Source organism: Tachysurus vachellii, chromosome 24 (genome assembly GCF_030014155.1).
Source record: "Tachysurus vachellii isolate PV-2020 chromosome 24, HZAU_Pvac_v1, whole genome shotgun sequence".
Classification (NCBI taxonomy): Eukaryota; Metazoa; Chordata; class Actinopteri; order Siluriformes; family Bagridae; genus Tachysurus; species Tachysurus vachellii.
This window is the reverse complement of record NC_083483.1, coordinates 4,876,110-4,903,222: the sequence shown is the minus strand read 5'-3', so window position 1 is coordinate 4,903,222 and position 27,113 is coordinate 4,876,110. Positions and strand designations below refer to the sequence as shown.

Genomic DNA, 27,113 nt, shown 5'->3' with positions numbered 1-27,113 from the left:
GATGGTATTTAATTGTATTCTATCCACTAAGAAAGATCCTAACAGGAACAGTTTTACAACAACAATATTGTTTTGCAGTATTATAACTTCATTGATTTGTTCACTCTCTGGCTAGAGTATAGTTTGTACTGCACTCTGGCACCTTTCCAGGAGGATGCTGGCAAATCTTTCATCACACCGCACTTAAATTATGCTTGCAGTATGGCCCAGCTACTACTCTTTCTTCTGGAAGAAAGCCCCCCATCCATTTAAAACAATATTTCAACTACTATACTTGAGCTGAAATTTAATTTTAAGTGATATTTGAGCTTCAGGGACCTAATGTAGATTTTGTTAGGTATCATAGGATGTTGTTGGAAGTGCGACTACATGACAACTCTCTCTCTTATCCACCCCCCCCCCCCCCCCCCCCCCCCATCTAACTCTATCTTTTCAATACACTCTTATTTATTTATTGTCTCCCATATGCAGACTATCACAGTGTAAGATGAGGGTCATTAGGGTTTTCATGAAGCCCAAGTGGCCTGCCCATAGAATAGCATGCCCTAATTCCAACACTTTGCTACGATATGCTGTGGGTACCAAAAGCTGTGTTCCTTCTTCCTTTGTCTGTCTGTATAGAAGGCCATTCTTTACTAAAAATCTCTCACTACACAGAGAATTCAAAACAATCATTGTCAAAATTTTGAAAGCATTCAGACAATGTAGAATCATCCCTTTGGAGTTTGGCTAATTCGCTGGGTATAATCAGCTCACTGATTTCAGGCTCCATCAACTCAAACTGTAACTGGTCTGAGCTGTCAATCAGATCTGTAACCCAAATCCTAATTTTCTGCAGTCTGTGTTCTTTTACGACCCCTGTCTCACCTACACTTTCCTCAGTAAAAAATGGCATTTCTCTAAGTGTGCTCTGTACAGATGTGTTGGATTACTGGGTCACATTTTGAGCCTGAGCTTTAGTGACTACCCCACACCACGCTGTCTCCTGCACCAAATCAGCTAGAACTGGCATATCTGTACCTAGCAAAACAGGGTAGGGCAAATCAGCTGCAATACCAATGTTTATTAAATATGGTTGCTTGTTCACCTCAATATCAACTTCAGCAGTGGGCAAATCTGCTTTGTCCCCATGGACACAACACACTGAAATTGTGTCTTCAGACCACAAATCTCTGTTTACATACTGAGCCTGTATTAAGGTCCTTGTACAGCCTGTGTCTACCAGGGCTGTTAGTGGTTTTCCATTTAACAAAACTGTAAGGGCTCTCTGGGGGAACTATCATCAGATGTAGGGGTGGGTCTGGGTACATAACACAACCTTGCTGATTTGGGATTTTTAAGTGGGCAATGTAGGCTAGTGTGACCTGGTTTACCACAGTTATAACAGATAACATCAATGTTGGGCTGGGTCGAATGTGTGTCTATGGGTGCTGTAGCTTTAGGTGGTGTGGGCTTAGGGTGGGTGGGATGTAAAATCTGGGCTTGGCTATGAGAGTACAAACTTCCCCCCAACCCCTCAGACTTACCTCTTGCTGCTTGAAGGCTGCCAGCATATCTGAATGTTTCAGACAATCCTTTACGAGCTGCAACATACTGTAGGCTTAAAACTAGTTTAGCTGCCTCTTCTGCTGTAATGGGATCTCTCTCTTTCACCCAAGTTCTCACCTCTGGGTACAGCACCCGCATATACAGCACCATACAGCACCAACACCATGGTCTCCATCAGGTCCGTCTTACTGCTTTCATTAAACTTCACCCACTTAGAGAACAGATCCTTTAGGCGGACATACAACTCAGTTCAATGTTCGGAATCTCAGTCTGTAGGTTTCTGCGTTGATTTCATATTTCTTGAGGATGTCTTCCTTGACTCTCATAGTCAGAGGTATAGGCAGGTGACATGGCAACAAACGCTCTTCTTGCTTTGCCAGTGAGCAGGGGAACCAGATGAATAGCCCAGTCTTCCTTCAGCATTTGTACACTTCTGCCAGTCTCTCAAAAGTAGTAAAAAAATGTTCTATATCATCAGTGTTTTGCAACTTAGGCAGTTGAGGTAGGTGAGGTAGGCACCTTTCTCACAGTGTAAGTAATAAAATAACCCAAAAAGAAAAATAAAACTGTACAAAACTTAGCCTATATACAAAATATTTACAAGCTAGTTCAGCAATATCAATTGACCTGGGGCCTGTTTCAGAAAGGAGGTTCAATCAACTCTGAGTTTAAACTTGAACTCTGAGTTGACAAACCCTGAGCTGGGAAACTCTGAGTTTTCGGTTACAGAACTATGGTGGCTGAGAAGTGCAAAACAAATTAACAAATCCGAAAACACATTAACAAATCCCGAAAACACATTAACAAATACAAAAACACATTAACAAATCCCGAAAACACATTAACAAAACCGAAAACACATTAACAAATCCAAAAACACAACAACAAGTCAGACAACCCGGAAACGGTAGGTATCGTTTTTGAATGGAAACTTACCGATCATTGGACAAGACTTTGGACTTACCGATGACTGTCACTCAAGATATACAGGTATGGAATCTTATGTGTAACGTGTAAAGTTCTCCGTTTAAATATGAGTATAACAAAATTAATCCACAGTAATCCATTCCATCCATCCATTCCAACTTTTCCCTGCGGCAGACTGTTGAACTTCATGTATACCTTGAGTGACAGGTGTCTTGTCCAATGATCGGTACGTGTTCCAATCACAAACTATATCAACCTCTTCCGGGTTGTCTGAATTGTCGTTTTTTCGGGTTTGTTAATGTGTTTTGTGCAATGATTCAGACAACCCGGAAAAGGAACGTATAGTTTGTGAATGGAAACTTACCGATCATTGGATTGCACAAGAACACCTGTCATTCAAGATATACAGGTAAATGAAAGGTGTCTCATCCGATGATCTTTAAGTTTCCATTCACAAACTATACCAACCTCTTCCGGGTTGTCTGACACCGGGTTGTGTTTTTGGTTTTGTTAATGTGTTTTCGGATTTGTTAATGTGTTTTCGGATTTGTTCATTTGTTTTGCACTTCTCAGCCACCGTACAGAACAGCTGAAAAGAGTTAGTTTTATCAACTCTAAATTGACTGACTCTGAGTTAAGCGCGTGCACCACAACTATAAAAAGCCATTATCAATGGAGCACAGATATAACGAGTCACCATAGCAACAGCGTCAGACAAAAGAAAAGTCTGCATATTTCTCACCAGCAGAACTGGAAGTGCTTATGCAAGCATATGGAGAATATGAACAATTATTGTTTTTAATAAAAATGGGGATTTAGAAAGTAATTAATAAGTAAGTAGACCAAATTAGTAAAGTAGTAAACCAATACTTTCTAGAGATAGTAATTATTACATTAATCTAATCAGACTTGTTGAAGATGTAATTTGTAGTTATTAATTAAGAACTATTTTAGAGTAAATTCCCAACTGTTATAATATCAGAGGTGAAGCCTGAAGAACAGTATTTTATTTTATCAGGAAACAACACAAAAATGGTCAGAAAGCACTTAAGAGCGAGGCACACTTTCCTGACCGCTCTGCAAACAGTAGCCTTACTAATATGTTCTGCATCCCCGATGTTATACACAAAACTACCGTTTGCAAAGAAACGTAAGGCAACGCAAAGCATCTGCTCGGATGTAAGAGCACGGCCGCGATGGCTGATGTTTCTGATGTAAGGATGGATGAGATTATGGATGTATCTTATTGACTCTAAAGAAAAACTGCACCGCTAAAATAAAAATACATAGGGATATGACAAAAAATCCACTCTGGGCCTCAAAACCATCCCCCGATGTAAATGTAACTCCCTACGAATTAATACAGACTTTGTCAACAGGATCATCCATAAAAGGACATTTCATTCCCTTTGATGCTCTCTGCGTAACTGAAATGTGTGCAATGAATGAGGTGTTTAAACATCGCTTCCTCTTTAAAAAAGGGGAGGAGACCGAAAGAAACTCTGGGTTTACCGAAGAAAACCTGCTCACGACCAGGTTAGGTTCACAGAGTAAGTTACTATGGTAACTGACTCTGAGTATAAGTTAGCTCTCTTTCAGAAACAGGCTTAACTTAACCTGCTTTCTCAGGTTTAACATAACTCCCTTTCTGAAACGGAAAACCCAGAGTTTCCCTCATTTTCAGGGTTAACATACTCAGAGTTTTCACTTAACCTCCTTTCTGAAACAAGCCCCTGAATCACATCAGCAAGAAAACAGCATCTACTCTGTGTACCATCTACAAACACCAACTCCTACAATAACCCTCACCGACTGACAGTATGGGAGCCATTTTATACTAGTCCCCCCCCCATCTAACCATTCTGAAATTGGTAGTGGGTTTTCTCCTCTGACTATAGGAACATACATTCATTGGCAACAAAACATACATTAATTAAAATAAATAAACACAAACACATAATTCAACACGACATGTCCAACCACCATTAAGACTTTAAACACCAAAACAATACATTTTTATACAGGCATGAACTGGTGACCCACATGATGTCACACAAAAATGGCTGCTCAGCTTGGTAAGTGTATAAAAGTCACAGGTGGTATATTGCACAGGTCTGGTTCAGGAAAATGGAAACTGGTGAGTGTCTGTGTCTGTGTCTGTGTCTGTGTGCACAGCTCAATAAATGATAGTATGTAAAAACTTGTGTCTGTGGTTATTTCAGGTCACAGTGCCTTAACCTTATCTTACACTGTGACACAGACCAATTAATATATGTCAAGCTAGGGGATACTCATAAAAGTAGCAAAAAACTAATTGAGAGGGAAACGTTGCTATTAATGGAAATATTTACAGCAGAAATGTTCTGAAATTAGCAGAAATGACTGCATTATCAACAACTTGACCTGCATTTAAATAAGCCCTGACCCCAGAGTACCTTATGCTTATATTTATTTACTTAGCAGTTGACGTTTAAGGGCCTTGCTCAAGCTGCCAGCAGTGTCAACTCATTAACTCCCAATAAGTAGTCCAACATCTTAACAACATTGGCCACAGATGTTTTCTAGTTAATTTTAATATTTTTAACATTTCAATAATAAAAAATATATATATATATATATATATAATGTGGTAGCTCAGTGGTCAAGGTGTTGGGCTACTGATCGGAACGTCTTGGGTTCGAACCCGTATATATATATATATATATACACATTTTTTTTATTTATTTTATATATACTCAATACACCATAAATGCCATACAATAAATAAATGTCTGAGAATCTCATTGACAAACATTTCATAAACCATGAACACTAAACTTTATTTTATAGTGTTTTATTTTAAAATGTGCAATGCATCTTCAAAATTTGTACTTTACTTTCAAAAAGTACTGAACACATTTTGAAGGCTCCATTATTGAAGTAAAGGCTTGTTTAAGCTTGTTTGAAGTTTTCGATACAACATGCATGCACGAAGGCTGTAGCAGTGGAGTAAGGAGTATCAGGTCTTAGAGTACTTAGAGAAATCAGCTGCTGTGCTGCCTGTGTACTGCTTGTTCTTATCTTGTGTCATTCACTTTGTTAATTTTTTTTATGGATTGTAATGTTATGATTTCTTTATCTGTGTAAGTTTCTTTAGATAATTTCGAATTTTCTTGTAAGTTGCTGCATCGGAACTGTGTTTAATAATAAAATTTGACAAAGTTGTGTTGAATAGTTTACATGATTAAACTGGCAACTTGATTTTGCTTGACTCATCCTTAATTTTATTGAAGACCTCTATGGAAAACTTTGGATAGCACATGTTCTTGTTTTTGTAGTCATGGCACAAGCACAGAAGCAAAGTATCAGATTACAGCATTATATAGTTAGACAAGTTATACAGTGTTGGTCCACTATGAGCCACCCGATGCTTTAAGAAGAGAGACATGTCCTGTATCACATAGCTCTATGTAAAGGAATGATAAGCGTCCTATATTTAGACATAGGTATTATTTCTGGAATGTGCAGTGGATTATGCTTCATCCTGTACTCATAAAATTTGGTACATGGTGTTCTACAACCAAAAAAGCTAGAAGAGAAAAAAAGAGTTGCGGAATTATTCTGTGAAAACTTCCCCTCTCGAGTGACCACATTTCACTGACGTGTATCACATTGTGAACTACCTAAACCAGATATCAGAAGAGGGAGAAATTCCTTCATATCAATTTTAAGAAGCTGAACATTTTGATGATGAAAGACAAATGTCACAGCATTACACACCCTGCTGAGGGCTCTGGCAGATTGCCAAAAATATTTAAAGCTCATATCATATTAATATGAGCTTTAAATGCCCTTAAACCTTCTGACTTATTTACTAGTAATAATAATAATAACGATACTAAAAATGTTGTAAATGCTTGCATCATTTGGTTAACTCATCTGAAAAGATATTGTCAGTATGAAATTATTTTGGATACATTGGTCTATGTTGAAATAATTTTTTAATGACCTGCAGGTTAAGACTTGATTGTAATAGTAGAAAATTACACGAGTGTGGAACAGAATCTTCCTCTACCCGCTCTCAATGTTAGCATAAACACTGTTAAATAACAGAGAAAAAGCAAGCAAAGTTCTGACATGAAGCAATATCTGGCTCAAGGAAAGTTTCGATCAGACACAAAAAGTCAAGGGCAAATGTTGTGTGTGTGCAATATAAACACCGGCTCCACCTCCACTTGCCTGCCAACATGAAACATTTCCACTCCTCTTATTCATGTCAATGCTATGTCCTTGTCCAAGCCTCAAGTGCAAATGTTTGAGACATATGTCTCGTATTCTCAAAATAACAGTGTGAAATACTCCCTCATTCATTTCCAGTAACACACATTATCTTGCTCGTCACTCACACACACTTACACACATTACATACATTCATTCACAACTAGAGACAATCCACCCAATCTCCTGTTTTTTTTTTGGATTTTTTTCATTTCACACCGACCCCCTGGAATTCATGTAAGTTCAGGGACACAAATCTGTTTAATAGTGGTGTAAAATATTTTTAAACAATATATTTTTAATTAAAAATTGTTACCTAATTACTTTAGTTTTAGATTCTTTCTACTGTAGACTGAACATTTGAACCACACCAAATTTATACACAATCATTCATACACAACTCTAACAATTCATGCATTTTGTCTAAATCAAGAATAAGCTATTGTATAACTCATTTTCTGATATTTCTGGATCTGTCAGATCTGACACGGCACACAACATTGAGGTCAGCCAGCTGTTTGTTCAGTCCCTTGTCATCATCTGCAACACACTCCTGGTAGGTCTGCCCCTACTGTACATGCCATACAACCCTTGATCTATTTATCTCGAATACAAGCTGCAATTCTTTTTAATCTCCTGAAGTTCTCCCTCACCACCCCATAGCTACCTGTAGCTGCCTGCCTCAGATGTAATACACTAATGCTTGCCTACAGGTGCCTCATCTTCTCTCACTCTTTGTCTTAAAATGATGACTAAAGTCTGTCATATATCATGTGTGCACATGCTCACAAGAAGGTACATGTGATAGTATGTGCGCCAGATTAACTAGTTTCCAGGAATCTTTCTCATGCTGTCATATTAACATTCATGTAAAAAGATTACAGTACACGCTTCTTCAATTCCATTTTTATTTACAAGAGGATAAATAAAAAAACAATAAACTGTGTGATTTTTTTTTTTACCATCTTCATGTGACATTGTATCCTGGGGCTGATTTGTAATGTAGTTCAGCATAACCTAGACACAGGTTAAAAAAAAAAAAAAAAAAAAAAGATTTCAATATGTAGTCACTTTTTACAAAACGTAATAAAATAAATACGGTAAGATAATAAAATAAAATACATCCACCCTATAATTCAATAACATGTCAAATCACTGTTATTAATAACTTAAAGTAAACATTTTATGTAGGAGTTTATCAGTTGATCAGAAATTTTGGGCTAGTCCAGGATCACTGTCCTGTTGTATGAAAATTGTGTAGGGAAGGCTGGTGTTAGAGTCTGGTAACCTGAGCACACAGTTCTCTTTCCTCTGTGCTAGAAGATAACAATGGTCTCTTACAAGCAGCATGCCTGGCTCACACAAAAGCACCAGTGTGGGTGACTGACTGTGGGCCATTCAGAGACTGAGTCCTGACATTCCACTGGGGTTATTTTGTAGGACAGAGACTCAATTGTTAGATGTTTTACCTTATGTTTATTTGTCCCTCTTCATATAGGACTGAACATGAAATAAATAAATTGTACTGGTATTTTATTCAACACCATTATAGTACTTTATTTTCATTTCATACTCTAAACTAATTCTATTCAAATATCTGCTTTGGATTCCTCTTCCCCTCCCCCCACATTGCTAAGCAAAATATTTTACATGCGCTACTACAAGAAAGGTTCATCGAACAGTGCCTGTTCTGGTGATGTGGTAGCTTATGGCTAAGCTAAAATTTCAGAAATTCCCGGAATACCAGGTCCACCAAGATACTACTGCTGGGCCCTTGAGCAAGGCCCTCAATCCCCAATTGATCAGTTGTATAAAATGAGATAAAAATGTAAGTCGCTCTGGATAAGGGCTTCTGCCAAATGCCATAAAATGCACAAATTATTATGTAAAATGATCTGCAGCTTCAACTCTTCCTCGTGGTTGGTTGTTAGTGGCTGAAGTTTTCATCTGGTGTGATAATTATGTGATATGAAACAGACAAGCATAACTATATAATAGCCCAAAAAGCAGCATTGCCAATTCATAATATACTGTACACTCACTTCCACTTTATCAGGAACACCTGTACACCTGCTCATTTATGGAGTTATCCAATAAGCCAAGAAGAAGCACGAAGCATAAAATCCTGCAGATAAACGTCAAGAGCTTCAGTTATTGTTCACATCAAACATTAGTATAGGGGAAAATTGTGATCTCTGTGATTTTAACCATAGCATGGTTGTTGGTGCCTGGTGGCTATTTTCACACACAACAGTCTCTAGAGGTCAAACTGTCAGTGTTTTCACCATTGTTCCTAAACAGTGATCAATGATTATATGAGTTAATATCCTTCTTGTCATTCTTTTATCAACAAGGCATTGCCACCATCATACCTCTCACTCACTCAGTGTTTTTTTCACACTGCTCTTTTGTAACTCTAAAGACTGTTGTGTGTGAAATTCTCAGGAGATCAGCACTTTCTGAAATACTCAAACCAGTCCATCTGGTACGAACAGCCTTTCCACAAAGTCACAGAGATCACACTTTTTTCTTCGTTCGGATGTTAGCTGGATTTTTTTTTACGGTACCTGATTTTTCTGAACTGCAATTCATATAAACGTTTATGTAGTTTAACATCAAGCTTTTGGTAGATCATTTTTTTTTATCTGTTGCAGCCTGGAAATAAATTAAATATATGAATACATATCAAAATTCAGATTATCAAATGCAGAAATATGGTAATTAGTTCAAATTAGTGAAATCATTGTGCTCTTGTAACTTGTCTTGTCTGTCGCTTGTTTGCATAAAACTAGTCCTTCCACCATTAAGGCCCTCACTCTCTCTCAAGCAGAGTCAAGTTAATGAATGTTGGAGTTTTATGACAGGGAGGAATAGAGGTTATTAAACTATAACTATGTTGAACAATGTCTATTTTAATCTTTAACATGGTGACATGTTAGGTTTGGATTTCTAAAAGCTGCTCTTGACATGAAAGAAGTGACATGGATATATATACAATCCGTATTTCAGCCTAATGAGTGTTCAGTGTTTAGATTCCCTTCATATATGTGTGCTTCTCAGACATTTTTCAGTTTTGGCAGTACCAGATCATTCAGAAATACTTTCAGAGTTTCTTCAGGTATCTCACACAACACACTGGTAAATGGTGGAAGAGACATTTCAGGCAAATTTACATGCAAATTTTGTCAGCCACACTCATACTGTGCTGAAATGAATGTGAGAACTGTGGGAAGGACATCAGATGAACTGTTCTTATCTAAAGCTATCCTACACCATCTGACAACAAACAGCCAGACGTTTACAAAACATGATCTAGGTTTAAAAATCCCTGGTGGCTTTACAAACTACCTGTGCGGCGAGGTAGGGTTTCATTATTTTTTTGTAAATATGATTTCTGATTCTTTAATTATAGTGAGATTAAATGAGATTCTGTTGATAGTTTCCATGGAGGCTCTTAAGAGTCTAAAAAAGTCAAAATAAAGGGGAAACAGCAATTAAATACGAGAACTATTGCACAGTCAGTATATAGTTACACTGCATGTCTTTGTATAAATGATTTACAGATTCTTTAGCAAGAGCACTAGCAAGAGCACCATAAAACTAGGTAGCTTTTTTTTTTTTACAGTAAAGGACTTTGGTTGTCCTTAGCTAGTGGTTGTCATTGAAAGTTCAAACGTGAGAATGAAGGTTAAATAGATCATAAAATAAAAATGTTAAAAAAAACACACACACACACATCTGCCAATCCTGTCCAAGTTTACTCAAATCTCCTCCCCTGCAGGCAGGTGAGCAATCGGCATATAAAGGTTTGTGAGCCCTTCTTGGAACAGCAGGAGCTTTTATATGTCTCCAGAGGAGTGGAATAGGAAAAAGCCCTGCTGAACACTGAATAAACAGAAAAAGACAAAATGGGATTAGGTGTAAGTGTTCAAGAAATTTATATTGCTTTGAGTTATAAGTTAATGTTTTATGTTTAATGTAGATGATATTTCTAATACGTTTGGTGCATTGGTAATCATATAAACTATGACGGAGTTAATATTCTATGACTTTCTAGTTGATTATAAAAAATTTTGTCACATTTTGCACAGAAGGGCAGTGAGAAGTACAAATTAGCGGCAACCTCTGAAGATGGGAAGAAAAAGAAGAAAAAGGGAAAGAAGCAGGAGAAGAACATGGACGATCTAAAAAAAGAAGTTGATCTGGTGAGGAATTCTGTCTTACAATTTTAAAATCAGAAAGCTAAAGATAAATGCAAACTTTGCCACATTTGTTATGTCTTCTTATTTTTCCCTGTAGGATGATCATAAGTTGACTTTAGATGAGCTTCATCGCAAATACGGCACTGACTTTGAAAGAGTGAGTAAAAGTTAGGTGTCTTAAACCTAATTAAAAAAATATATTTTTTCATTTGTTTAGTTTTAGACAAATGAATGAATATTTTTTAAAAAAGCTTTAAAAATTGTAAAAACACCAAACAAACAAACAAAAAATATCTAACATGACTGCCTACTTTGTGTAAGGGTTTGACTAGTTCTCGTGCAAAAGAGATCCTGGCACGTGATGGACCCAATGCTCTGACACCACCTCCAACAACCCCAGAATGGGTCAAATTCTGTAAACAGCTCTTTGGTGGTTTTTCCACTTTATTGTGGATTGGAGCTATTCTTTGTTTTTTGGCATATGGAATTCAAGCTGCCTCAGAAGATGAACCAGCAAATGATAATGTAAGAAAAATACATGATGCCTATTCTTCTAAAATATCAGCAGTATAAACTTACACAGTATCTTAATATCTTAACCCTTTTGTTAATCTATACCTTCTCCCACCATATCTCTCTCTCTCTCTCTCTCTCTCTCTCTCTCTCTCTTTCTCACACACACACACACACACATACACACACATTGTTTTCTGTAGTTGTATCTTGGAATTGTCCTGTCTGCTGTTGTAATGATCACTGGTTGCTTCTCCTACTATCAAGAAGCTAAGAGCTCAAAGATCATGGAATCCTTCAAGAATCTTGTCCCTCAGGTATAGACATAAAATATTATTCCATCAAGTAATTGGAGAAGTCTTGAAGTCACATTACCACTTCTAGACATGTTTTCTTTCTTTTTCAGCAAGCTCTGGTTATCCGTGATGGTGAAAAGAAGAGCATTAATGCTGAGGATGTAGTTGCTGGGGACATTGTGGAAATTAAGGGTGGTGACAGAATCCCTGCTGATCTGCGCATTATTGCTGCACATGGATGCAAGGTGACATCCTTAAACCTCGTTCAAATAACTGTGTTGGCTTTTTAACCGTGCCAGAAACAATGAAATTGTCGATTTTTTCCCTCCCGTGTGTGTACTGCTAGTCCAAACATTCTAGCAAATGACTATATAACCAGCAAGTTAAAAAAGTGTCGCTAATAGACAGGCATAAGCTGATTTTCCTTTGATTTGCACACCTTGCTAGATGTTATGCAAAGGTAACGCAGAGCTGCCTGCCAAAGAGCTTCCATTGATTTATTATTGCAGTACCTTGTGGTCAGAAATGGGAATTACAACAAGAACTAATAGAGGCCTATGGGGCAACAATCTTACTGCCCCATGAATCATTTCTAATCTAAGAGATTGGGAGAGAGAAAGGGGGATTTATAGTGTGAATAATATCAAATATACTTGTTTGCTACACAAAGCCAGAGAAAAAGAAGAAAAATATCTCTGTCTTAATTATATCAAATCAAGCACAGTTAAACAAAGATGCACGTAAACCCACTCGAAACAAGCTGCTAGAAAATATAATGAATGACTATATGTTTACTGCCTATTACACTTAAAAGATCACTAAATAGTGTATAGCTTTATATGGCATAGCCACTTAATTTAATTTTGTTTGAGGATAGCAAGTTGTTTATTATTAATTAATTTTGCTTACCTTTCAGGTGGACAATTCATCCCTTACTGGTGAATCTGAGCCTCAGACACGTACTCCTGACTTCTCCAATGACAATCCGCTGGAAACAAGAAACATTGCATTCTTTTCTACAAATTGTGTTGAAGGTAAAAAAAATAAAATGTTTGTCTGAAACATGAAAATGATGGAAGAGATAGATAGATAGATAGATGGATAGATGGATAGATAGATAGATAGATAGATAGATAGATAGATAGATAGATAGATAATATAATATAATATAATATAATATAATATAATATAATATAATATAATATAATATAATATAATATCTTGTACTCAGGTTCTGCAAAAGGTATCGTCATCAACACTGGTGATCGCACTGTGATGGGTCGAATTGCCACCCTGGCCTCAAGTCTGGAGGTTGGACAGACCCCTATTTCCAAAGAGATTGAACACTTTATCCACATCATTACTGGTGTGGCTGTTTTCCTGGGTGTGTCCTTCTTCATTTTGTCCCTTATTCTTGGATATGGATGGCTTGAAGCTGTCATCTTCCTTATTGGAATTATTGTTGCCAACGTGCCTGAGGGTCTGCTCGCTACTGTCACAGTAAGAAGAAAATTATTATTTACTTTAACTCTTACTTATACATGAGTAAACTAAGCCTAAAATGAGTCTATTTTGCTAGAATATCCCATATAAGATATCTTGCCTAATATCCTCTATTAATGTTTTTCTTACAATTTTCTGCTTTAAATAGGTGTGTCTGACTTTAACTGCCAAACGAATGGCGAAGAAGAACTGTCTAGTAAAGAATCTTGAAGCTGTAGAAACACTTGGATCCACTTCCACTATTTGCTCAGACAAGACAGGAACTCTGACCCAGAATCGTATGACTGTGGCACATATGTGGTTTGACAACCAGATTCATGAAGCAGATACCACAGAGAACCAAAGTGGAACCGCTTTCGACAGAAGCTCTCCCACTTGGTCTGCACTTGCTCGTGTAGCTGGTCTGTGCAACCGTGCAGTCTTCCTTGGTGATCAAGCCAATGTTCCTATCCTTAAGGTGTGTTATACTACCAAACCTTTTTTTCATTCCTTTTTCTAATCATGAATTTTGTAATTGGTTATTTTCAATCAACTCATCAGAAATCTACCATGTATATATATGTCACATATTCTTATATTATAATGAGGTCCAAGGAGTATTTATATAGGGCAAATATTCATATAAATACTCATATCATATGCTCTTACAGAGAGAAACTGCTGGTGATGCTTCAGAGTCTGCCCTGCTAAAATGTATTGAACTTTGCTGTGGTCCAGTGAAGGACATGAGGGACAAATACCCAAAGATTGCTGAGATCCCATTCAACTCCACCAATAAATACCAGGTACTTATTTTATGCATTCTGTTATTTTGAGAAAAACCAAAAGACATTTGAAAGTCCTAACATCTTCTGATTGTCCCCAGCTCTCCATCCACAAGAACCCCAACTCTTCAGAAACAAAACACTTGCTCGTAATGAAGGGGGCACCTGAAAGAATCCTAGACCGATGCTCAACTATTATACTTCAAGGAAAAGAGCAACCCCTAGATGATGAATTAAAGGATGCTTTTCAGAACGCTTATGTGGAACTGGGAGGTCTTGGAGAAAGAGTATTAGGTAGGTTACACTGTGTTGGTGGTATAATTCACTGCTTAAAGAATTGGCTTTCTCCTGCTAGAAAAGACAAGCTACACTATAGCATAACATATTAATTCATGCTGGTTTACTGACACCACACACCACCAGGGTCCCTGATGTGATCATGAGCTCAATCCTGTGTAGAGTTTTACTTGTTTTCCTCTGTGTCCATGTAGGTTTCTTCCAGTTCCTTTCATCTCTACAAAACATGCAGTTAATAGATTGACTACTCTAAATTGTCCCTAGGTGTAAATGTATGTAGAAATGTGTGTGCTGGATCCAAGAATACCCTGACAAGGTTCAAAAAGTTACTGTAGATGAATATGTTGATTAATGAGTGCTAAAGAAATGAGTGAATTAAGTGCATTCTTTGCAGGTTTCTGCCATTACAGCCTCCCTGATGATCAGTTTCCTGAAGGCTTTGCATTCGATACTGATGAGGTGAACTTCCCCACTGAGAATCTGTGCTTTGTTGGACTCATGGCCATGATTGATCCTCCACGTGCTGCGGTACCTGATGCAGTGGGCAAGTGCAGGAGTGCTGGAATCAAGGTACAGTGTTTTACAGTATAATTAGATATAATCTAATAGAGATAATATAGTCTTTTTTTTCTAAAAGATCTAAATATTTTTGCATTTCCAGGTCATCATGGTTACAGGAGATCATCCAATTACAGCTAAAGCCATTGCTAAGGGAGTGGGCATTATCTCGGAGGGTAATGAGACTGTGGAAGACATTGCTGCTCGATTAAACATTCCTGTTGGAGATGTTGACCCCAGGTAACTACAGTACAGTACTTTAGAATGAAGCACTAAAAGCTTATCTAAAGTGTTCCAAAGTTGTTTACATATAAACTCATGTTTATTTTCAGGGACGCAAAGGCTTGTGTGGTCCATGGTGGAGAATTGAAGGAAATGACCTCAGAACATTTGGATGACATCCTATACCACCACACTGAGATTGTGTTTGCCAGAACATCTCCACAGCAAAAACTGATCATTGTTGAAGGTTGTCAGCGACAGGTACAATAAATAAAGCACAATTATCTTTCTATCAAAATTTTGAATGTTACTTGTTTAGTTAATTTCTAAGTATTTTTGTTTTTATTACAGGGTGCCATTGTGGCTGTGACTGGTGATGGTGTTAATGATTCTCCTGCTCTGAAGAAGGCTGACATTGGTGTAGCAATGGGTATTGCTGGATCTGATGTCTCCAAACAGGCTGCTGATATGATTCTCCTGGATGACAACTTTGCTTCTATTGTTACTGGAGTGGAAGAAGGTAGGAATGGCTACTGAACTATCAGGTTAACAAAGCTAATCTGCAATTTGCTAAAATGTTTTTCTGTCTCCAGGCCGTCTGATATTCGACAACTTGAAGAAATCTATTGCATACACATTGACCAGCAACATTCCTGAGATTTCCCCTTTCCTTCTCTTCATTATTGCAAATATTCCTCTTCCTCTGGGCACTGTCACCATTTTATGTATTGACTTGGGAACTGACATGGTAAGGTTCCTATAAGACATGAAATAGACATGGAGCCACCCAGTTTAAGGCTATAGAGATGATGGGATAATTTTGAATTTTCTTTCAGGTTCCTGCTATTTCTTTGGCATATGAAGCTGCTGAAAGTGACATCATGAAGAGACAGCCCCGAAATGCTAAAACAGACAAATTGGTGAATGAAAGGCTTATTAGTATGGCCTACGGTCAAATTGGTAAGAGAACTCTTTATTAGCATGGGAATGTGTTAACCTAGTGGTTAAAGTGTTGGACTTCTGATTGGGAGGACACGAGTTTGAATCCCAGGGTCCCTAACTCTCAATTGCACAGCTGTATAAATTAGGTAAATATAAGTAGCTCTAGATAAGGGCATCTGCCAAATGTAGGAAAAGAAACTTTTGATAGTCATATAAATCTATATATTTAATCTAGACCTTCAGTCATATATTTACTTATATCATTCTTCCAAAACATTATTTCTCAGACTGTGGTGAAAAGCGCTGTCTAACATGTTGGGCCAAAATCTCCCATTGTTCCAATCTCCTTGACTCTGAAGAGCATAGCATACAGTATAAGTTAAATAAGTTGTCATACTAATTCACTAAGCCCCCCAGCCCACCAGAAACATCCCAACAGTATAGAAATCTTTCTCATAAGATCTTTGTATTGATTTGCTCTCTAAGTTGAAAAGTCAACTCAAAGAGAAACAAAACCTCCATTATTTCATTTTGGTGCACTTTGTAGGTGATCACTTAAATACTGTATTGAGAAAGACCCTCCAGAGTTGTGGGCATCTGTGAGTTGTATATGTGCCTTGGAGGAAACATTTTCTAGCTCTCGATGGCCCAGGGTGGCAACATTCTTGCAGCAAGACAGACTTAGCTAGTGTGTGAGAATAAGTAAATGAACTTATTGGGATAAAAGTGGGTAAAATAGGAATGATAGCTTTCTGACTTTTTATGTCTTCATAGGAATGATGCAAGCTACTGCAGGATTCTTCACTTACTTTGTGATTCTTGCTGAAAATGGTTTCCTGCCTTCAGACCTAATAGGAGTCCGTGTCAATTGGGATGATAAATATTACAATGATCTAGAAGACAGTTATGGACAACAATGGGTTTGTAATACTTACATGGCTGTTAAGAGATAAAATACCGAACTCACTTTTTATGTACGTAAAAAATGAAGTACCTCACAAATTGTTCTTTCTTCATTGCTTAGACTTATGAACGAAGAAAAATAGTGGAGTACACTTGCCATACTTCATTCTTCGCCAGTATAGTTGTTGTGCAGTGGGCCGATCTGATCATCTGTAAGACCAGAAGGAACTCCATCCTACAACAGGGAATGAAGTAAGTTAACAAAATTATAGAAAGTATATTAAAGTAATCAGTAAGTTTTGATCAGACTTTTTTACCACAAATGTTGATATAAAAATTTGCCCTTTTGTATTCTTATCCCTTGAAACCTTTTTCTTTATTGTTGTTTAGAAACAAAATTTTAATATTTGGGTTGTTTGAAGAGACCGCTTTGGCTGCTTTCTTATCCTACTGCCCAGGCATGGATGTAGCACTTAGAATGTATCCACTGAAGTAAGTGTTCTTTAAACACCATTTTTTTAATAACATAAGTACATTATATTTGAATGGAAATGACTTCTTCTTTTGCAAACTTTGACAGTTTAGCCAGTATAACTATTATTCATCCCATTTAGACCAAGCTGGTGGTTCTGTGCCTTCCCATATTCACTGCTCATATTTCTTTATGATGAGGCAAGAAGGTACCTCCTTAGACGAAACCCAGGCGGTAAGAACAAATAACTCTTATGAGTGTGGAAATTTTGTGTATTGTGTGACAAACTAACTAATTTGTGTTCTTCTTTACGAACATCTTTTCTGGTGTGTATATTCTCTATTTTTAGGATGGGTGGAAAAGGAGACATACTACTGAGACAAACCCCTTATCAACTAGTCAATTCATGATGATGTACACTGGCTTAGAAATAAATGGACACACAAGATATGCAGTCCTACTTTGTATTAATCGTACAAATATATTACTATTGTTTTAATAAAGGTGAACTCAGACAGTAATGTTGAGAAATGGCTTCTTTCACAATTAATATAAATACAATAACAATAATAATAATGTTGTAATAATACATGCAAACAAATCTTTCCAGTAGAGTTGCAGGCTTATCTTTATCCCGTAAAGATAAATTGTATTGTAACAATAATTGTATTGTTACAATTACAATACAGTGGCCACTATAGAAATATTAAAGGACAGCGACATCATAGCAAGTATAAGGGAACAAAATATATTTAAAGATATATATATGAAGCACTGCTCCTAAATAGAATCATTAGCTCTCTGCCTTTGTTTCCCTTTGCCTCCTCTTGTAATTGATGAACTAAAAAGTTCATAGAATGCCAGTCTGTCAGCTAGTTAGCCATTTCTTTCTGTTGAAATTGCTTAGTGGTTAAGGTGTTGGACTACTGATCGTAAGATTGTGAGCTTGAAACCTAGGTCCTCCAATCTACCATTGCTGGGCCCCTGAGCAAGGCCCTCAATTGTATAAAATGAAAGTTGCACATGATAAGATTGTCTGCCAAATGCAATAGCTGTAAATATAAGAACATAATGACCAACAGCAACAATATTTTATATAGTATTTCAGTGAGAGGACAAACGGTGAAAGATTTATTACTTTTTGTTCAACTTATATTTTTTCATTCAATTAAACTACAAATCATAATGAAAACGTTCACAAAAAAGAAATTCATATATAAAGGATACATTAATCCACTGTGGATATATACCAGACTGAATCATGTGTCTCTAAATGCAAGCTATCTTTAGCGTGGTGTTATACATAGTGACACAGACAAGCAGAGATGTTCAAAGAGTGAAATGTAACATGCTGTTAAATATTAACATCAAAAATGCTTAATTCTATTTATTCTAATCAAATGATTCAACTGGAACAAAATGTTGCAGAATCTGCTTTACAGAATTAGTTTGTAATAAATCAGCATTACTGCACAAATAGATGAATTTAAACTGCCCCACCCTAACTACTTTGTGATCAAATCAAAGATCAAGTTATTTTTAAAGGAATGTCATTCCCAAACATTTTATATATATATATCCTGTTCCATGCATTCTGTTAACTTCATGTTTCTTTAAATATCCTGAATGCATGGAAGAGCAGGTCAGTTATGCAGCAAGTTATGCTGCTCAATAATTACCAGCCATTAGTTCAGGAAATCATGTTCTGTTGGGACACAATCAGTTGTGTACTGAATGCTAGTAAAAACTAGCATCATATCTTTTTAAGAAATGATAAATTGACCAGTACGTTTGACCTGGTTACATTTCAAGCATACCTTAAAACAGCTTAATAATCTTCTAAATACCAACCAAATTCAGCAGAGTGAAAAACCCTGATTTCCTCCACCAATAATTAAGAGATAGATAGTACATTATATTTATCTTATAAAAAAACTTAATATAATAGAGTAATAATCATTCCCAAAGCACAGTGAAGGTATTTGCTTTAAAATGCTGATGCTGAAGACGACCTATACAATAAAAGGACACATGTTTCTGGCAACAATATTGAAGAAATTCGACTGTATTCCACAAGAGAACCACAAGTTGCTTGATTTGACCGATCTTGGTTTACATACATGCTGTTATTTTGACACAGGTACTACATCAAATGCTTTTCCTGACACAACCCTCCCATTTTGTCCAGGCTTGGGTCCAAGCACTAAGAATTAACCCCTTAGTGGTTTGGTGTGTTCCCTGCCTGAGAATCGAACCTGTGTCACAGCAGTGAGAGCACGTGTTCCTGCCATTGGATCACCAGATTACATTCATAGCTAATTTAAGTTTGGAAAAACTTTGGCACCTTGTGCCAAACCTTCAAGCAAGACCGGATCTGTCATGCTCTGAATCATTCCAATCAATTTTCATATTAGCCTTTTGTATTATTTTACTTTAATACTCATGCTATACTTTATATTATGTTGTCAGCACCACAGGAAGTATTGGCTCTGCCAACTATACTGAAATTATTAAGTGGGATTAAATTGGATGGGAGTAACTCATAATCAGTTTCTAACACTTTTCTACCACTGGGGGTTTCTTAATACATATAGTCAGGGGTTGTATTATGTATACACACCTTCACACACAAGAATAACTTTATAAATTGCATTTTAAGTAGAAGAAGCATGTTTATGCCCTTAAACTAGACTCCAGTGCTCTTATGTTTTTGAACGTTAGTTAAGATTTATTTTATTAAGTCTAAGCAATTTATTGCATATAAATAAAACACTGCTATACATTTCCATGGAAATCATGGCAGCACACACTGATAGACATAATCCTTTCTCCTGCTCAGTGTCCAGAAATATTCACAATATATTACATGATATGTAAGACTCCAGCAGACAGTGAAGTCAAATGCAAACGCAGGCTCTTTTAATAAATAAACAAATAATGAAAATACATTAATTCATGTGCAGTGTCAGAAATCAGACACATTGTTAAATCAAAAAACAATCAGATTAACAACAGCAAAAACACAAAAAACAAATAAGCAAAGAAATATCATTATAAATATTCTTTTTTTCTGCATATAGAGAGCAGAGACAGATAAAACCACAAAGGTGGAAGTAAGCTGATTTGGATATAGTGTTAATGTTAGGAAAAGAAAGTGTAGAATTGTGGGAAAGCCCAAGATCTCAGGCTGTGGAGGAGGGAATGTTGTATGTATCAAGGCAGAAATCATCAACTTGACAAGAGAAACCTAGGATGAAAATTCAGTGGCCAGTGTTTAATGCAGTTTGTTAAAATAAAGGTTAAAGGGGGTTTGTGGTAGAGATTTAGATTGTATGTTCTCAGCATAAAAGTGAAATTTAGGCCATAATGGGTGAATGATGGCGCCAAGGGGAATCTTATAGAAATCTTATAGAAATGTTCTGTTTTAAGTTCAGATTCCAAAGTGAGATTGAGTTCAGTTTGAGTTTTGTCCAACTCAAGTCCCCATTTCTATAATATATAATGTCTAGTATTTTTACTTTAGCTGTAGGATTTATAAAATTTACGTTAAAGGTATTCAAACATTCCCAGTTATTTCATTAATCATTTGAAACGTTTTTCAAATAAAATATTTGAAGGATAGAAATCATTATAAATCTTTAATTATAAATGTAATTATAAATTGTATAACCTGCTATAAAGGAATTCTTATGGATTATAATTGCTATATTCCTTTACCCACTAAGTAAATATCCAATAGACTCTGGTCTGTATGTATGAAATAAAAGAGAGGTGACTTCTTACGTCTGCTGTCACTCAGCATTTTTCCTGGGAGAAAAGACCCAGTAATATCACTCCTGAGTTTACTGAGTTTTTGCAAATACGATTGTAAAATGTCACACACATTCCCCACATTTGCCAGGTTAATGATGCAGTGCAGTTGATCGAAATGTTATTCTGCACAAATCAAATTAATATATTCTCTCTGCTGTGAATCTTAGAAAAACTGGTCACAGTTTCTGTCATAAGGAAAAGAAAAATATTTATGACAAAGCTGATACCTAAATGCTACTACAGTACAGTGAAAATTACCAATGCAGTTACCTCGGTGTTTATTACAATCACATGGAGATTTGAAGACATTGCACAATACTGAGAAAAAACTAAAAACACTTGATTTGTCTAATACGTATTTATATGATAAATGTTTACATTAAGATTGATTTCAAATACTCAAATATCAAATAAAAAAAATCAAATACCGATTATAGCAATGTATAACAAGCAGATTGTGACTTTTAAACTACATAATCTAATCATTTCTTTCAATTCTTTGCCTTACTTGTGAAATTTCACAAAAGGTTAAAAGCTGGAATTTTACATCTTCATGTCACTTCAGAGTTCATTTTGCTTTTCCCCAGGCTAATCTCTTCAGAATTTCTTTAAACTCTTCCCAAACCAGTTAAAGTATTGAATGATCAGTTAAGCCTTTGAATATAAATTGGATGAATTTTATTGAAATAAAATTCACTCACCTTGTGCCTGTGATGTCTTCTGTTAAAGTGGTGTTTCATAATCTGTCTGAACTGAAGTGGGGAGGATCAGTTTTGCCCTGCTTTGAATCCCTAAATTTGTCCACAAACAGCTCACCCAACGCTCTTCTGTTTATAGTAGTCTTTGTGCTATGTGCTTGTCTCCACCCTCATTGTTCCAGTTCCAGCCAAAGTGAAGTTCATCAGTCGGAGACAAACTCTTTAACAAATAGCTACAATAGTTAATGCCATCATTAGAGTTACATCCCAGAGATTCCTGTTACTGACATCAAAATGCTTTAAGTTTTATTTTGTTAATCTCATTGTTTTTGTCATATTTAGAAACTTTCTAGAATATCCAGGTTATCAGTGTGTGTACAGGCAGTGAGAATTAAACGTAAATGTCACACTCTCAATAACAAAAAATAATGAGCCTGTAAAATCCATCAAGGTTCATTTAGAATCTTAATTGTTCAACCGTGAATGTGAATTTGAATATGATGGAATTGAATGATCAGAAAACCTTCATCGTTTTTAAACCTGTTACACTGATCTTATTTCACTTATAAAAAATATCAAATCAATCAAATGATTTGATCATGAAGGTTTACTGTTACTAGTAACAGTATAATAAGTTTGAATCACTGCATTAAAACTAATGCGTTAATAAGGTTAAGATGGTTGTCATTGACCATTTAAAATGACCTACCTGCTTAGACACCTGGTGTGTCTAAAATACTTAAATGTTTGTACACAAACAGTTCCTCTACCTCTTACATGTTTAGGGAAGTCTTTTGTTGTGATTCACCTTTATTCAGATCTCCTCCCCTTCAGACAGGTAAGATGGTGGTTTAGTGACAAAAGTTAGAATGCTTTTAGAAACACCAATAAAGGTTAATTGTACGTCCCTAACTGGAGAACGCAAAATTGAGTTTTTGGTGAGTATTTCATTATGTAATTATTGTATTAATTAATATTTAAGCACCTTTATAAAATAATGAAAAATACTTTTATATATGTTTTCTATATTTTGCCACATCTGCATTGGTTTCTTTTTTATTTTATATATATTTTTAATACCTGTTATAATGTGTCTTTATTCATAACGCCTTTTATTTTGTATAGATACAAGTTAATGGCAGACGACAAAGCATTGCAGAGGACTGTTGAGAAAAGAATGAAATGGAGGAAGACTCTGGATAAGAAGAATCTACTTACACAAGCCAATTATTTCTACACTTAAGCATAATTTTTTAGAAAACTACATTTTTGAAAAAAAAAAATATACATTTATTGCAAAGACCAGGGATGGTTAATTCAAACATCCCCACATCTACAATTTTGAGGGGAAAAGTTTAAAAGTTTACTAAGAAAAAATAATATTGCAGAAAGATTCCTCAGTATCATATTTTTAACATTATTTAAAATCCCTCAAGAGTAAAATATCTGACATTCGGATACATAGGCTTTCACTCTTCTGAAGCACAGAGCATCCACTTTGTTTATAACTCATTCACAAGTATTGAATAAAACCTTTTAAAAACCAGAGCTTCAGGATTTACAGATGACTTGTATTATAATCCATGAGGTGTCACATTTCTGCTTTCATATGTCTGATTGTTGAGATGATTACTGTCATTTTTTTACATCCTCATCTTGATAGTCACTAAATTCACTGAATCACAATTAGAAAAATATTAAGTAGCCAACTAAATAATTTAGAAAATAAAATTTGGTTCTTGCGAATAAGGAAGCAGGTTCTGGTGCTGCATAATAGTTACGATGGCAAAAGGATCACAGGCAGAGAATGAGACACTTTTATCTAACATCACACTTCTGCTATTAGGTTCATTGTACATTTTTAATTCTTCTACTTTTTAAACCTTAATAGATGTCTAATTAAAAAAGGAGTGAGTGATCTTGTTTAAGCAATTGTAATTCTCTTTACTACTTTACTGCTTTATCACCTTTTGTATAATTAAATAAATGTCTAGATGAGAGCTTTTAATTTCCTTGTGCTTTTAATGTTGTGATCTTTATTGGGTTTAATTTCCACTTTTTTTTTTTAAATGATCAGACTGAATTAGTTTAAATTGCTTTTTAATCTATGGAGTGCAGTTCAGTTCAGAATTGTTGGCAAAAACACAACATACTATGGCTGTGATTTAATGGTCTTGAGGCCAAAAAACAACACTTGAGGCCAAAAAACAACAGTAAATAATACACAGAGAGGAGACACTAGGTGTTAGACAGGTTTTTGCTGATTTTATATAAATTCATGGTAAATGAAATGATCTGAGCATCAAATACTAAATTTGGGCAGGAATACTGAGTCAACATCAAAGATATATATTTGGATAGAATAAATAGATTTGTTAACATCTGAACAAATTTTTATTTTATTTTTCTCATTATGCATAATTATATAATTATTATTTGCGAACACATTTTACTCCTGAGATAACAATAAGGTAACAATGTTCAGAGAAATAGAATAAAATAATGCAAACAAAGAATACAAATAATTGTGCTCCTTGAAGCCAATAGATATAGCAATACAACAAAATACAAAACAATACAGTACAAGCACATAGAATTATTATAAAATATGGCAATGGCACAGACAACAATTTGCCTCACTGAAATAAAACTTACTTCTTTATCTGCACACACTAGCTCAGTTAGACCATCTACTTAGGCTGCTCTTTTCTATCTAGACATATTTTGTGTTAAAACAAAATGATGTTTGTTTTTATATTACAGCTATACATTTCAGTACAGTACATGTGTATTCTATTGTGTTCGGCACTCAAATACACCACTTAGAATACAAAATAATGTAATGTAGCCAATATAAAATCAACATCACCTGCATACAAAACACAAAGAACAGAACATTTTAATTCCTAGTATAAACTCAAGCATTATCAGCTTAACTCATCTTATCACATCTTTAATGTGCCCAGACTTTTCCTCTCTGCATGCCTACCTGTGCATGTGTCTAACCACTGTAGGGAGGGGTTGTATTTTCTTAAGGCTGATTGTATTAAAGTGGTGAGCACTCGGCTTCATTCTCCCCTGCTATAGCCAACTCCTTCAGTGATTAATGCGGATCTCAAGAAAATTGCACCAAGACTTGCAAGCACTTGGGAAAAAGCTTCTGGACTGAGTGACTAAGCACTACACAATGCTGGTTAGAGCACACCAGTGTTGTCTCTTTTGCTATTTCTGGTGGAGGCACAATCCCTTTATGCTCAGGGCTAGTACAGTGATCATGATCAAACTTTGATAACTTTAGGTCAACAGACTCCGTAGCTTCAGTCCTACTCATTTCAGCACAATCGCTTCTACAGGAAACCCCATACTTCATGAATCATTTTTTTTCACAGTCATGTTAGCTTTCTGTTGATGTACAGTACAGGTAATGCTTGGGTGAACTTGGTAAAAACAATTTTTATCAAAATATTTTCATGGTCATCTGATGCTGGTTCCAGAATGGAAAAGTCCACTGCTACCACTTCTTGAGGTGATGAACACTTTCATCAGTGTTTGGATCGTAAGTTGTGGCATCTTGATACAGTGTTCCACATCCTCACTCATGCCTACTCAGTAAACACCTCTGTCTTCACAAATCCAGAGTGCACTCTATTTCCTGGTGCCCCATGTCATTATGGATATTTTGAAGGACTTTCTCTTTCGGGTAGCACAGAAAGAGGAGTTGATGACATTCACCTTGCTTGGCATTCTCAATGACACAGTAGAGTAACCACTCATTGTCTCCAAGCTTGTCCCACTGCTTCAGAGGTGGAAATCATCAAACCCTGCCAAATCAGTAGACTCTAATATTGAAACAGTAGGCCATGAAGAGGACCAGCAATCTGTGAAAAACCCTTAAGCCTTAGAGGAGGTAATATCTGCAAAGGTTTTGGAAAGATCTCAGCCCTTTTACCAACTTCCCATTGAAGAACAGCAGTCATTTAAGTTTGGGTATATCTCAATGACCTGTGCTGATATCCGATGACCAAGAAACTGAGGGTCTGGTGCAAGAAATAATATTTATCTTGTTTGACTTACAACTCTCTTTATGCCACTTCAGTACAATTTCAAATCTTTTTACCAATTCCATGGACCTTGTTAATTATGGATTATGTGATGAAAGATACATGATTTACATTTTAGATTAATTCACTGTTTTTCATGTTTTGTATGTTTATCTTTTGGTGAGAAACATGCTGGGTATTATCTATATTCTCTTTAGTGTGTCTTTTGCATGTAAACTCAAGCAAAAGAAGTTTACCGTTTATCTCTTTCATTACACATTTTGTCTCTTCATTCTTTAGTCATCTTCCTTCTGATGAAGCGCCAGCATTTATGTATATAGTCATCAAGAAAGATTTATAAAACCAGCAAATGTGTCTAATGAGTTTCCTTCCCAAGCTTTTTTCATTGGAGATCTCTTATTTCAGTGTTTAATTCACCAGTAGAGCTACCCTTTTTGGCAAAACATTTAGTCTACGGTGATTGGACAAAGTAATGCGAACATCTATTGTTATAGCAGTTAATATTATTTGTGTAGGCTATTGGGGAAAATCTCATGTTGTGATTATCATTTATTTATTTTTCTTATATATTATATAGATTCCATGCCAGTATAAAACAAGTTAGTTTGAGATATTATTGAAATGGGTGATTTGTCAGACTTCCAAATGGGACAAATCGTAGGAGCTTATTTAGCAGGAGCATCTGTAAGATTTACAGCCCAACTCTTTGGTGTTTCAAGAGCAACAGTCTCCACAATTATGACTGAATATACAAAGCATGGCAGGACTTCATCAGCAGAAGTCATCAGTCTAAACAACACAATACTACTGCAGGAAAGGTGTCAGCAGAACTCAGTATCCACCTTGAAGACTCTGAACAAATCTCAAGAAGAGTCTCAAGTCTTGTGCATTAGTAAACAGTTGATAACTTCAACAAAGTAGACTTCATGTTAAAATTTTCCTGGTTAAACTATTGCACTATTTGGTCCTGTAGTACACAGTCATAGAAGGGAAATGATTTATAATCTCCCTGTCTGGTCTCCCAGATGAGGATGGTTTGCCTTTTCTGATTTCAGAGTCTGATTTCTCTCAAGGTTTCTTCCTAATATCATCTCAGGTAGTTTTCCATGCCACTGTCACAGCTGTCTTTAACATTAA

The 27,113-nt window shown here is 36.0% G+C and overlaps 1 protein-coding gene and 1 long non-coding RNA gene across 4 annotated transcripts; one reads left to right on the top strand and one right to left on the bottom strand.

Annotated features, from left to right (window-relative positions):
* Positions 1–7,631: 7,631 nt before the first annotated feature.
* On the bottom strand, positions 7,632–10,603 carry LOC132839845 (uncharacterized). 2 transcript variants are annotated; one of them, XR_009647765.1, is made up of 3 exons: positions 10,469–10,603; positions 8,775–8,857; positions 7,632–7,749 (listed from the first exon to the last, which is right to left on the bottom strand). It is a non-coding gene; the product is annotated as an uncharacterized LOC132839845 (long non-coding RNA). The 2 variants fall into 2 exon arrangements; XR_009647766.1 differs by lacking the exon at positions 10,469–10,603 and having other exon boundaries at positions 8,775–10,425.
* Positions 10,514–17,925, top strand: LOC132839843 (sodium/potassium-transporting ATPase subunit alpha-1). Of its 2 annotated transcripts, none has more exons than XM_060861038.1 (22): positions 10,514–10,652; positions 10,824–10,937; positions 11,032–11,091; positions 11,256–11,459; positions 11,651–11,764; positions 11,854–11,988; positions 12,660–12,777; positions 12,975–13,243; positions 13,395–13,703; positions 13,897–14,031; positions 14,112–14,304; positions 14,702–14,877; positions 14,969–15,105; positions 15,198–15,348; positions 15,439–15,607; positions 15,681–15,835; positions 15,924–16,047; positions 16,804–16,949; positions 17,054–17,184; positions 17,323–17,424; positions 17,547–17,638; positions 17,754–17,925. In XM_060861038.1, exons 1-22 carry the CDS (start codon positions 10,641–10,643, stop codon positions 17,780–17,782), a joined length of 3,075 nt encoding a protein of 1,024 aa, XP_060717021.1. In that variant the 5' UTR covers positions 10,514–10,640; the 3' UTR covers positions 17,783–17,925. The 2 variants fall into 2 exon arrangements, with proteins under 2 accessions (XP_060717021.1, XP_060717022.1); XM_060861039.1 differs by having other exon boundaries at positions 10,515–10,652; positions 10,827–10,937.
* Positions 17,926–27,113: the final 9,188 nt, after the last annotated feature.